The 12192-nt window shown below is 37.0% G+C and overlaps 2 protein-coding genes across 3 annotated transcripts; both read left to right on the forward strand.

Moving 5' to 3' along the window:
• The first annotated feature begins 9 nt into the window (after positions 1–9).
• LOC117996196 (15-hydroxyprostaglandin dehydrogenase [NAD(+)]-like) lies at positions 10–6786 on the forward strand. The gene is made up of 6 exons (XM_034984228.2): positions 10–62; positions 1840–1960; positions 3031–3270; positions 4774–4950; positions 5550–5710; positions 6235–6786. Exons 2-6 carry the CDS (start codon positions 1865–1867, stop codon positions 6380–6382), a joined length of 822 nt encoding a protein of 273 aa, XP_034840119.1. The 5' UTR covers positions 10–62; positions 1840–1864; the 3' UTR covers positions 6383–6786.
• Positions 6787–6825: 39 nt separating this feature from the next.
• LOC117996454 (15-hydroxyprostaglandin dehydrogenase [NAD(+)]-like) lies at positions 6826–12173 on the forward strand. Of its 2 annotated transcripts, none has more exons than XM_069509446.1 (5): positions 6826–8604; positions 9106–9345; positions 10392–10568; positions 11409–11475; positions 11804–11945. In XM_069509446.1, exons 1-5 carry the CDS (start codon positions 8506–8508, stop codon positions 11812–11814), a joined length of 594 nt encoding a protein of 197 aa, XP_069365547.1. In that variant the 5' UTR covers positions 6826–8505; the 3' UTR covers positions 11815–11945. The 2 variants fall into 2 exon arrangements, with proteins under 2 accessions (XP_069365547.1, XP_069365546.1); XM_069509445.1 differs by having other exon boundaries at positions 6830–8604; positions 11409–11554; positions 11804–12173.
• The last annotated feature ends 19 nt before the right edge of the window (positions 12174–12192 follow it).

Here is a 12192-nt window from a genome sequence, read left to right on the forward strand (position 1 = left end):
TTGTACAGATAACACAGCCACAACAAGACTTATCGATATTATCTAAAAGAATTTTTTATCAGGTAAGTGTCTAGTTTTTATCTGATAATACTGGAGGATTATACTAACTATTTACGTAGGTTTATTCATATTATGATGGAATGTAGTGTAAAGAGACAATAGACGAGCTGGCGAACAAAGCGGTGTAATCACACGACATAAAATTTTACAGGAGGAGCACGAATCACATTTTTAGGGTTCCGTAGCTGAATGGCAAAAAACGGAACCCTTATAGATTCGTCATGTCTGTCTGTCTGGATGTATGTCACAGCCACTTTTTTCCGAAACTATAAGAGCTATACTGTTGAAATTCGGTAAGTAGATGATTTTTACACAAAAATAAAAAAAAACAATAAATTTTGGGGTTCCCCATACTTAGAACTGAAACTCAAAAATTTTTTTTTTCATCAAACCCTAGGTCTTCAAAAATGATATTGAGGTTTTTTTTCTAAACTGAATAGTTTGCGCGAGGGACACTTCCAAAGTGGTAAAATGTGTGTGTCCCCCCCGCCCCCTAGAGCTATCAGCCAAATGGTAGTATATAGGAACGTGAAAAAATTCACAGCAGTAGTACCTATATATAATCAATTTTAAAGGAAAACTATCATGGCTAAGTAAGGTTCACAGGTTAAGGAGTTACATCTGTTTTTCGAGGATTGTGACTACGGAACCCTACACTGCGCGTGGCCCGCCACGCACTTGGCCGGTTTTTTTTATTTTCAAGTTTTTTGCTGAATGATAACCTTAACAGCTCACTAAAAAGATAAACACAAAAACTCAATGTTACTTCAATGTTGGCACAATTTAGCAAATGTATAGCACATTGGACGATAATATTTATATGTAATACTAGCTGATGTCCGGGTCTTCATCTGCGTGCATTTTGTCTTTCAAATCCCGTGGGAACTCTTTGACTTTTCGGGATAAAAGTAGCCTATGCCACTCTCCAACTATACCCATGCAATAATCACACAGATACGTTGCTCCGTTGCAGCGTGATTGAAGAACAAACCAACAAATAAACGCACTTTCGCATTTATAATACCTATTGGCTTATAATCGCGACGTCTTCGCGTAGACTACATACATTTACAACCCCTATTTTACCCCCATTGGAGCTGAATTTTCTAAAATTCTTTCTTAGCGGATGTCTACGCTATGTAGCTATCTGCATGCCAAATTTCAGCCCTATCCGTTCAGTAGCTGTGCGTTGATAGATCAGTCAGTCAGTCAATCAGCTTTTCCTTTAATACAGGGTGTAACCAGAACGCTAGCAAAAACTAAGCGTTATTGTTATACCTACTACCTAAACACAATCCAATACCAATAAACATTTGCCTTATTTTGTAGTTTTAGTGATTTAGTATTTTTAAAACCCGCAATGTATAGCGTGAAAAACTCGGCGCAATGCCCTACCTACGACGCGGCATTAACTTTGAGTGGCCTACTTACGCAACGTTTGTTGACCTCTAACGTCATTCGGATGTTTTATTTGCAAAATATCGTAAAATTTTACAAAATATAGGAATTTTTTTTCGCATTTTATTTGTATCATAATAATATGGTATCATAACAGCTATATACTAAGTAGTAAGTACATACCTACTACTACAACACGCTGTACCTATCTAACAAAAATTCAAAGCAAACAACATCCAAATAAGTTTTACTATGAGGTGTTAGAGCGAGAAAAGAATATCTATCGTATGCTTCGAACCTATAGTGAATATTTAACAGCCTGTTTATTACTAATTAGGCGTCCGTATAAAAGACAACACAAATAAAGTCCGTACTTTCAAGGGAAACGTTGGCTGAAAGAATTATCATGAACAGTTTAATAAATAAAGTGGCTATTGTTACCGGAGGTGCAAATGGCATAGGTGCTCATATTGTACAGGAATTAATAAAGGAACAGACTAAGGTAAAGCAATTCTTTTTTTCCACTATAGGCGCACGCTTGACCACGATCACACCCGATGAGAAGTGATGCTGTGGCCTAAGATAGAACGCCTTGAAGGTGCCCAATGCCATATTATATTCACTGTTGTTCATAATTAGAATTCAAGAAGTAAAAATTACAAATCCATACTAATATTATTATAAATGCGAAAGTGTGTCTGTCTGTCTGTCTGTCTGCTAGCTTTTCACGGCCCAACCGTTCCACCGATTTTGATGAAATTTTGTACAGAGTTAGCTTATATCCCGGGGAAGGACATAGGCTACTTTTTATCCCGGAAAATTGAAGAGTTCCTACAGGATTTTTAAAAAGCTAAATCCACGCGGACGAAGTCGCGGGCATCATCTAGTCTATTTTATAATTTACTAGCTGCCCTGGCGAACTTCGTACCGCCTAACAGTCGATTCTTTATCAGGATTTTTTTTTTAATTTTTCTCTCCGTTAGAACCATCCTCGTACTTCAAGGAATATTATAAAAAAAGAATTAGCGAAATCGGTTCAGCTGTTCTCGAGATTTGCGATCAGCAACACATTCAGCGATTCATTTTCATATATAGAGATAATTTATATTATTTACTAACTGTTTACTAACATAATATTATATTGTGTCTGAAAATAAATAAATAACAATAATAATAAAACTTAACTTTAATGAAATAATGAGAATTCTAGGGCCTTATTGCGAGTCGGGACACCATGGCGACGTCGCTGGTATCGTAACCAGAAAATTCCTGAAAATTCACACTGAAATGAATGACTGCCAACTCATGAACGATTTATGCTAACACATGGCAGGCACGAGCCGTGCACGAACGCCACACGGTGAAGCATAAACTGCTCCATATAAAGTGTTCATAATGTTTTGACCCGTGCCTCGTCCGCGCCTCGTACGTGGCACGGCCCGCACCCGCCACGTGTTAGTATAAATCATCCCTTATTGTCCGGCTACTTTGCCGGTGACTACACCATGGCATCAGGCGAGATAAGACATTTTCCCTCACGTTCCTTGATTTCATGATCTTTTTAAATTTCAGTATGTGGCTATTGTTGATGTCGATGAAGCATCCGGAGTTTCATTACAAAATAAACTAAAAGCAGAGTATGGACGAGATGTGGCTGGTTTCTATAAATGTGACGTCACAAACGATGACGTATTACATGGTATATTCGACAAAATAGTTAAAGACTTCGGCACTATTGATGTTGTAGTTAACAATGCTGGTATTGCTACAGAAAATATGAATAGTTACAAAAAACTAATTGACATAAATTTTGTAAGTTTATCTTTTATTTGTTAACCGAATAATTATATACAAACTTACGACTAAAGCTACGTGGGTTCCAAACACGATCCGGTATGAGAAGAGCCCACAGCAAACTCGGCTGCGTATACTCTTTTTATTATCAGCACTTCATAAAATCACTTCTTATTACTACTATCAAAGCTATCAGGCAACTCATTTCCAAGCTTTCTTGTGTTTTGTATAGGTGATATTTTGCATTGTAATTGGATTTTTAAAAGTAAATAGCACATTTTGTAAAACAGTGCCAATTTAGTTAAAACCTGCACCGAATTGGGAACCTCATCCAAATTCAAATTAAATTCCTCCTCCTCACCATCTCCTCACAATGTTTCTTGCAGAAATGGATATCATTTTAGACATGGATGTACTACCTATATAAGAATTTCATCTAGACAATACATTTCGTTTAAATTGGTTTAGTTTAAAAATTGTATGCAGCTGTATTAGCACTAAAAATTTCTAACTTCTGATGCAGCACCAGTACATTGCCTGATTTTTTTTTAATTGATTAGGTATTCGTCCCTTGTATGAACTGCATATCAAAATACATTATATTATAAATGTGAAAGTATGTCTGTCTGTCAGTCAGCCTCTCTGCTTCACGGCCAATCTGTTTACCCGATTTTGATTTTATTAAAGAGATAGCTTGCATCCCAGGGAAAAACTTTTATCCCGGAATACCTATTAAAGAGTTCCCACAGGTTTTTACAAAACCTGAATCCTCGTCGAAGAAATGGCGGACATCATCTGCTAAGCACAGAGACAGCTTGCATCCCGGAGACGGATATAAGCTCCTTTTTACCCCGGAAAATAAAAGAGGCGCCACGGGATTTTTTAAAAACCGAAACTTACGCGGTTGTCTGTCGCGGAAATCTCGCAGCAGCTTTTATGGTGTTTATGAGATTAATTCCGAAAGCACTTGTAGTTTAAATCCCTATCGTCACCATCATCATCGTCATCATTATCAACCGATAGACGTCAACTGCTGGACATAAGTCTCTTGTAGGGACTTCCACACGCCACGGTCCTGCTCCTCCGGAATCCAGCGGCTCCCCATGACTCGCCCGATGTCGTATGTCCACCTAATGGGGAGTCTTCCAACGCTGCACTTTCCGATGCGAGGTCACCATTCCAGCGCCTTGGAACTCCAACTCCCTAAGAGCGGTTACGCACTCATCCGATCCGAGTGTGTGAAAATACGGATATACGAAACTCGGACCGAACTCGGATATTGCTTAGGTACGCACTAATCCGACCTTTGATTCAAATCCAAGCTATTCAGTGGACATCTTTGACATATCTAGGATATATGTCCGATTTGAATCGGAGGCACCTCCGAGATATTCTCTCGGATGACGGAGAGGACTCGGATGACGGAAGTGCAGTGCGTAGTCGCTCTAAAAGTATAGCAAAATCTCTGAATAGGATGTTTGTTGTATTTTCTAATTTATATCTATTTACTTTCCAATGTAGACTGCGACGGTGTCTTCAACTTTGAAAGCTTTGGAGTTGATGCGTGCTGACCGTGGTGGTGCAGGTGGAACTATCATCAACATTTCTTCTATTGCCGCTTTGACATTGATGTCACCTGGTGTGTTTATATATGCAGCTACTAAAAGTGCGGTGTTACATCTTAGCTTGTGTATGGGGGTAAGTTGCACATATTATCTTTCATTGAGTTTGACTGCCTGATATTTGAGAACCAAACTACGTTTGCTTGGAGCGCGCCACGAATAAACTCCTCTCAATGCTTAAGCGTCCTGTTTTTTTATTGATTACAAACTTATACTCAGGGCAGTGATCTCCTGGGTTAGAGGTACCGTCACACAGCGAAGCTAACTAAACATTTTGCTATTGAGTTTTATTAGGCAAATAAATTGAAATGGATTAAGCAAAACAACATGCATTTGTATTTTTTTAATTAATTGTAGCCTTAAAATTATCGTGAGTGATGTCCATTATACTTAAATATAACTAATAACCGACTAAGTATAAGACCCATAATATTTTAATTAGTCGAAGTAGGTAAGTAAGCCCGACTAGTTTTGAAAGGGTCGTCCAGGGTCTTTTTCAAATTTGGGTCTCTTCCCCCCTCACAGTATTCCCTGCAGGCCGCAGCTCGTGCGGCGCGCAGTCTCATCCTCGTCGCGTGGCAAGCAGAGGCTAGAAAACTAGTCGGGCTTACTTCGACTAATTATGTCAGTGTTAGTCGGTGAATAGTTTTCATTAATTGTGAAATTTCCTTACAGAAAGAAGATTATTACCGCCACACCAAAGTTCGAGTTATAACGACGTGTTTTGGTGCAACTGATACTGAAATTATAGATAAAATGATAAGTTTTGATGAATTGGTGACAGAAAATATGCAAAATATAGTAGAGAGGTTCAAAAAGGAAAATATTATTCAGTCGTATGTATTTTTCATTCAATCTGTCACTGTCAATACGCTTTACTTAGTTAGCTACGTATAGAGTCAGACTCCCGCACCCAGAGTTTCGTACTACAGTCGTATTTTGATATGATATTATGATACCCCACTTGGTATTAATAACCTTACTTTGAAAGTTGAAAGTATTAATTTATTTGTTCATGAACACATTTTAATTTTTTTTGGGACTTAACCACAAACCCACGGTTTTCAGATTTTTCCCTTGACGTCTGCTATAAGACCTACCTACCTGCCAAATTTCATGATTCTAGGTCAACGGGAAGTACCTACTCTATAGGTTTTCTTGAGAGACACGACAGACGGACAGATAGACAGGCAACAAAGTGATCCTATAAGGGTTCCGTTTTTCCTTTTGAGGTACGGAACCTTATAAAGCAGTAACTACGCACAGTCGGCGGCTGACAATACGTTATGTGTGAACGCATGCTAAGATTGGACATTCCCATACAAATTTGACAGTAATTAAATAATTGTGTGTTTTTCAGTGCTAATGCAGCAGCTCAAGGCGTGATCGAGAGCTACAAAACTGGTAAAACTGGAAGTACATGGCTCATTGATGAAGGGAAAATCATGGACATTTCCGACAGAATGTGTGACGCTTTCAAAATAATGTCCACTGGTATTAAAGGTTGATAATGACGATTAAGAGATGATCTATTTCATGCCGTGAGCTCAGAGGGCTAGGCCGCGGCTGAATTAGGGTACTGGTGTATTTACACCAGAATTTTGGTGAGCAGGACTCCAGCTACCTGTTCACAAGCTATTTCGCCACCAGTCTCTTCTCGCAATCGCCCACGGCCCATTATTGAGATTGTTGTTCATTATAGGCCGCGACGCGCAGCAACGCGCTGTGCAGCGCCGCTCTAGTGCGACATGCACCATACGAAATGATTGAAATGATAATATTTTTACGCTTTGTGCCGTGCTGTTCAGCGGTCAGGCCTCTATTTGTAGGCGCTACGTAATAATGGCATGCGATGACCTTAATGGTAAGCCCGTATCGATATAGGTATATTTTATATTATATATATATATATATATATATATATATATATATATATATTATAAAAGGTTTATGAAACCGGTGTCATGTTAATTTACTTGAAAAGTTATCATATTATAATAATAAATGAAAATTGTTTTGATTATGATTGTTGAACTTTATAATTTAGGTAGGTACACCTAAAAAGTAAAATGTATTTTTAGATAGTCATGATATTTTATAAAATTAAAAAACACGACTGCTTAGCGAAACAACGAAATAAAGAGTTTTTACATGTGGAAATAACGCTATTACAAGAGATGTAATGTTTCCAAAAATAGAATACCTGCACTTGGCCGTGTTTTTAAGTACATACCAACAGACTATTTGTTTTTGGCTAAATGCAATTCAGTTATCAAGAAATAAATTTTTTTATTACTGAATAATACCTCAATCTTATCATGATTACATTGTTATGGCTGCAAATTGAAAATAGCGGTGGCGGGTTCCGTGAGAATTGAGACACGCAGGTAGTCATGGTAATAAAAAAAAGTTTAGTAGCAAGAATTAGAAACAAAATTATTTTTTTACTGTTTTTGAAATTAATCCATACTAATATTATAAATGCGAAAGTGCGTCTGTCTGTCTGTCTATCTGCTAGCTTTTCACGGCTTAACCGTTCAACCGATTTTGACGAAATTTGGTACAGAGGTAGCTTGCAACCCGGGGAACGACGTAGGCTACATTTTATCCCGGAAAATTTAAGAGTTCCCACAGGATGTTTAAAAACCTAAATCCACGCGTACGAAGTCGCGGGCTTCAGCTAGTACTTCATTTGTGGCAGCGTGGTGCACAAATAAGAAGACTGCTCACATATTTTCACTGTGTATTTACAAGATATATTACATAGGCCGTATTTACAACATGTGCCGTATTTACATTAAATTTATTTTAATCTATTAAATGAAAATACAATAAACAAAAATACCAAACTTATTCTAGAACATAAAAATTACAGATCGAAAATATCATCTAAACCACCGCAACGAGGCAGGGTGCCCAGAACGCTGGCAGCGTTACCTCGTTGAATGGCCAGTACCCGTAGTACAAGATTTTACGTCTCACCAAACCAAACCAAATTCGAGAGTCGAAATACTTCCGCGTTACAGTAAACTGGATCTTAACTGCCTTGTTTTAAAGCTCAAGTTTGTCTACACTTCTACAGCCACCGCTCCAAGCGGAAACATTGCGAAATTAAAATCAGTGGCATTGAATATTTGACTTCAATTCAAGGCTCTTTAGGTCCATTTTACTTTGATGTTATTGTGTTTCGACTCTCGAATTCTAGCAACGTTTGGTAAGACGTAAAATCTTGTACTACGGGTACTGACTAATTTACATTTGGAACTATGGTGGAAAACGAGGGCTGGAGCTTGATGCTCTACAGAGGTGTGTTATGAGCTTGATGCTCTACAGATGTGTGTTTAGAGCCTCAATAGCTCAACGGATAAAGGAGTGGACTGAAAACCGAAAGGTCGACGGTTCAAACCCCGCCCGTTGCACTATTGTCGTACCTACTCCTAGCACAAGCTTGACACTTACTTGGAGAGGAAAGGGGAATACTAGTCATTTAACATGGCTAATATGCTTTTTTTAAAAAAAATAGGGAACTCTAAAAAGTATTGATAAAACTAACAAAACGTTTACCCATACCTTGTCATAATACATAGCCTATCAGTTGAAGGACAAAATAACTCGCTGCATTAAAAATTAAATGATGCATGAATTTAAAGAGAAAGTAGTTATAGTTACTGGAGGTGCAAGTGGGATAGGTGCACATATTGTCAAAGAATTTCTGAAAGAAGGCGCAAAGGTAAGCATAATTTTTTTTTCTTGTGGGAGGCTTCGGCCGTGGCTAGTTACCACCTTACCGGTAAAGACGTGCTGCCAAGCGATTAAGTGTTTAATTCAAACTGCCTTCTAGATTAGCCCGCTTCCATCTTAGACTGCATCATCACTTACCACCAGGTGAGATTGCAGTCAAGGGCTAACTTGTATCTGAATAAATAAAAAATGGTGAGCAAACGAGGAGGCGGGTCAACCCAATGTCAAGTGACTACCGCCGCCCATAAACATCTGCAGCACCAGAGAAACCACTAATGCGTCAGCCTTTAAGGAATTTGTTGGTCCGCCCCTTGTTATAATCTAATGGGAACACCGCCGAAGGGTTCCACAGTTTTCCTGTGCGTGGAAAAAAGGATCTGGCACAACGGGCGGCCGAAGTGCACCAGGTGGTGAGGTGAAATTATTTTGAACGATATTCAGAAAATAAACATAACTTATTCTACTAATTCATGTTTTGTTCATATCACAGTACGTAGCATTTCTAGACATCGCTGAAAATGTTGGTGTAAAGTTAGAGGATGAATTAAAAACATGTTATGGAGAGGATAAAGTGAGTTTCTTTAAATGCGATGTCACAAAAGATGAAGAATTATTCGGAATTTATGAAAAGGTTCAAAAAGATTTTAATGGTATCGATGTGATTGTGAACAACGCCGGTATTGCTTCTGAAACTGCAAAGACATTTAAAAAAACGATTGAAACTAATCTGGTAAGTTTTCTTTAAACTGCTTGCATATTTCTTATTGAACTTAAATGGAACTGGGCAGGTCATATGTGCCGTATGCCAGATGGTTTGTGGGCAAGATCTGTTATTTCTGGACTCCCAGAATTATCAACACCGCAGCGTGGAAGGCTGGAAGACCGAGGTGACGATAGCGTGATGAAATTCAGTTACTTAGCCCAAAGTGGCACATAATAGGGAATGATGGAAAAATCGAAGGGAAGCCTTTGCCCAGACGTGGAAATGTACAGACTTATTTAGATTAGATTCTATTTATGTATATTTCCATAAGGACCATAGTACATAAATAAGAGACAAGAAGTAAAAATCTGCAGTAATTTTTATCTTATTTGATAATGTAAGTCTGTTTATTTGAAATAGGTATGACTATACTTACTTTTAATATAACGTAGGTATAAAGCGGTAAGCCTTGGCAACTAATCAATTTATTACATTGTATTGTACAATTTCTTGTAATTAGTATACTAATTACATTCATTTTTTTCTAAGTAATTGCGCATCTGTAATACTCATTACCATTAACAGATCTAACTAAAGTCACGCAAGACTTGACATGATTCGTAATAATTTTAACAACATTCCTTTCATTTGTGGGAAGTTAGCTGGATTATCAAAAATCATCTGTAATTAAAATGCCAGCGAAAACTCAGCTCTATTGTTATACTACCTAAACACAATCCAATACCTTATAGGTACCTTGTAGTTTCTGTGATTTAGTATTTTTTCCAAACCGCAATGTATCCCTAGCGTACAAAATTTGGGGTCAATGGGACGGCTACGTTGCGATGTCTACTCCGCGGCGCTTATCTACGCAACGTTCGTTGATCTCTAGCGTCAGTTATATTTTTTTAATAATTTGTAGCATTGCGAACTTTTAAAAAATACAGGTTTTTATTCGCGTTTTTTTTGGTTTCTCTATCAATAAATCAGTGATCATCAGTACTTATTACCTGTCTTCGCTTTTACTAGGGTCCAAATAACCTCCTCTATAGAGTAATTTTCTTCTATTTCAGTCAGCTACAATTTCGTCTACATACAAAGCAATAGATCTCATGCGTGTTGATCATGGTGGAAAAGGAGGAACTGTCGTTAACATATCTTCAATAGCTGCACTGTCTTTAGGTTCGCCGAGTCTCTTCACATATACAGCAACTAAAATGGCAGTGTTACACTTCAGTAACTGTGTTGGAGTAAGAATTTGATTATTTCATATTTTATAAACCTGGTCTATAATTATTTTCCTTACTTTACCAAGGTCGGTAATCGCACGTACGAAGTGATTTGCCTCCTTGTTACTAATTCAAACCGCTAGGATATAGAACGCCCTTCCGGCATCAGTTTTCCCCTCTTATATTAATATACCTTCAAGTCAAGCGTGAATAGGTAGGTATATTTTAGGTAAGCGCGCTCCGTATTAGGCTGCATCATCACGTTCCAGCAGGTCTGATTTCAGCCAAGCGCTAGTCTATGAATTAAAAAAAACCGGCCAATTGCGAGTCAGACCCGCGCACCAAGGGTTCCGTACAACAGTCGTATTTTTTCGACACTTTGTACGATAAATCAAAAACTATTTAGCATTAAAAAAAGAAAAATCTGTTTTAGAATGTACAGGTAAAGCCCTTTCATATAATACCCCACTTAATATAGTAATCTTTCTTTGAAATATAAAAATACTAATTTTCATGTTCATGAATACATTTTAATTTTTTTTCGTGGTGTAAAAAAAAAAATGTATTCATGAACAAATAATTGGTTGGTGGTTGGTGGTTTTTGGATTTTACTCCTTACGTGTGTTATAAGACCTCCCTACCTGCTGCTACATGATTCTAGGTCAACGGGAAGTAGGTACCCTCTAGGTTTCTTGACTGACAGACAGACAGACCGACAGACAACGAAGTGATCCTATAAGAATACCGCTTTTCTTTTTGAGGTACGGAACCCTAAAAATATAAAACCAAAAATTTCTTATAACCTTCTAAATGATAATTTTTATATTATCAATTTTTAATATTCTTTATATTTTTTCATAGAAAGAAGAATATTATCGCCACACCAATGTGCGTGTATTGACAATATGCTTTGGAATAACGGAATCAGGTATATGGGACAAAATGAATGTTATTGACGAATTAATACAAGATATAGTTAACAATGTTAAGGATAAAAAGATGCAGTCGTATGTATTATTCGATTTTTTGTATTTACAATTATACACCGAAACATATACCTATACTTTGTCAATTTGAAGGAACCTGTGAAAATTTATTTGAATAATTTAAGTTCATGTATTTTTTATTTTATTTTTGTGAACAAGTAGGTACGTACAGAAATAATAATACTAAAATATCAGGAATACCTATAGATAGTAGTATCGGTAATACAAAACTTTTACAATCAGGTTTTAACTATCATTTACTTGTTTCAGTGTCGAAGTAGCAGCTCAAGGATTAATGCAATGTTACAGAACTGGTAAAAGTGGAAGCACATGGCTTATTAACCATAACAAGGTGACGGACATCAGTGACGATGTACAACGAGCATTCAAAGTTATGGCCACCAGCACGATTGATTTATAAAAATTATGGCGATCTTTCTATAATTTGCAAAAAAAATAAAAAATTGTAAAATAAAAAAATAAAAAACAACCCCCGATTTCAATAGCCACAAACACTAAAAATTAAAAAATAATTTAATTTATTACCGAATATATTAGGTAGTTTTTATGCATAATATAATTGTTTGTTTGATTAACCGCAAAAATCTTAATAAAAGTATTTTAAAATATATAACATTTATTATTTACATAGGTAATAT

Source organism: Maniola hyperantus, chromosome 3, assembly GCF_902806685.2.
Source record: "Maniola hyperantus chromosome 3, iAphHyp1.2, whole genome shotgun sequence".
Lineage (NCBI taxonomy): Eukaryota > Metazoa > Arthropoda > Insecta > Lepidoptera > Nymphalidae > Maniola > Maniola hyperantus.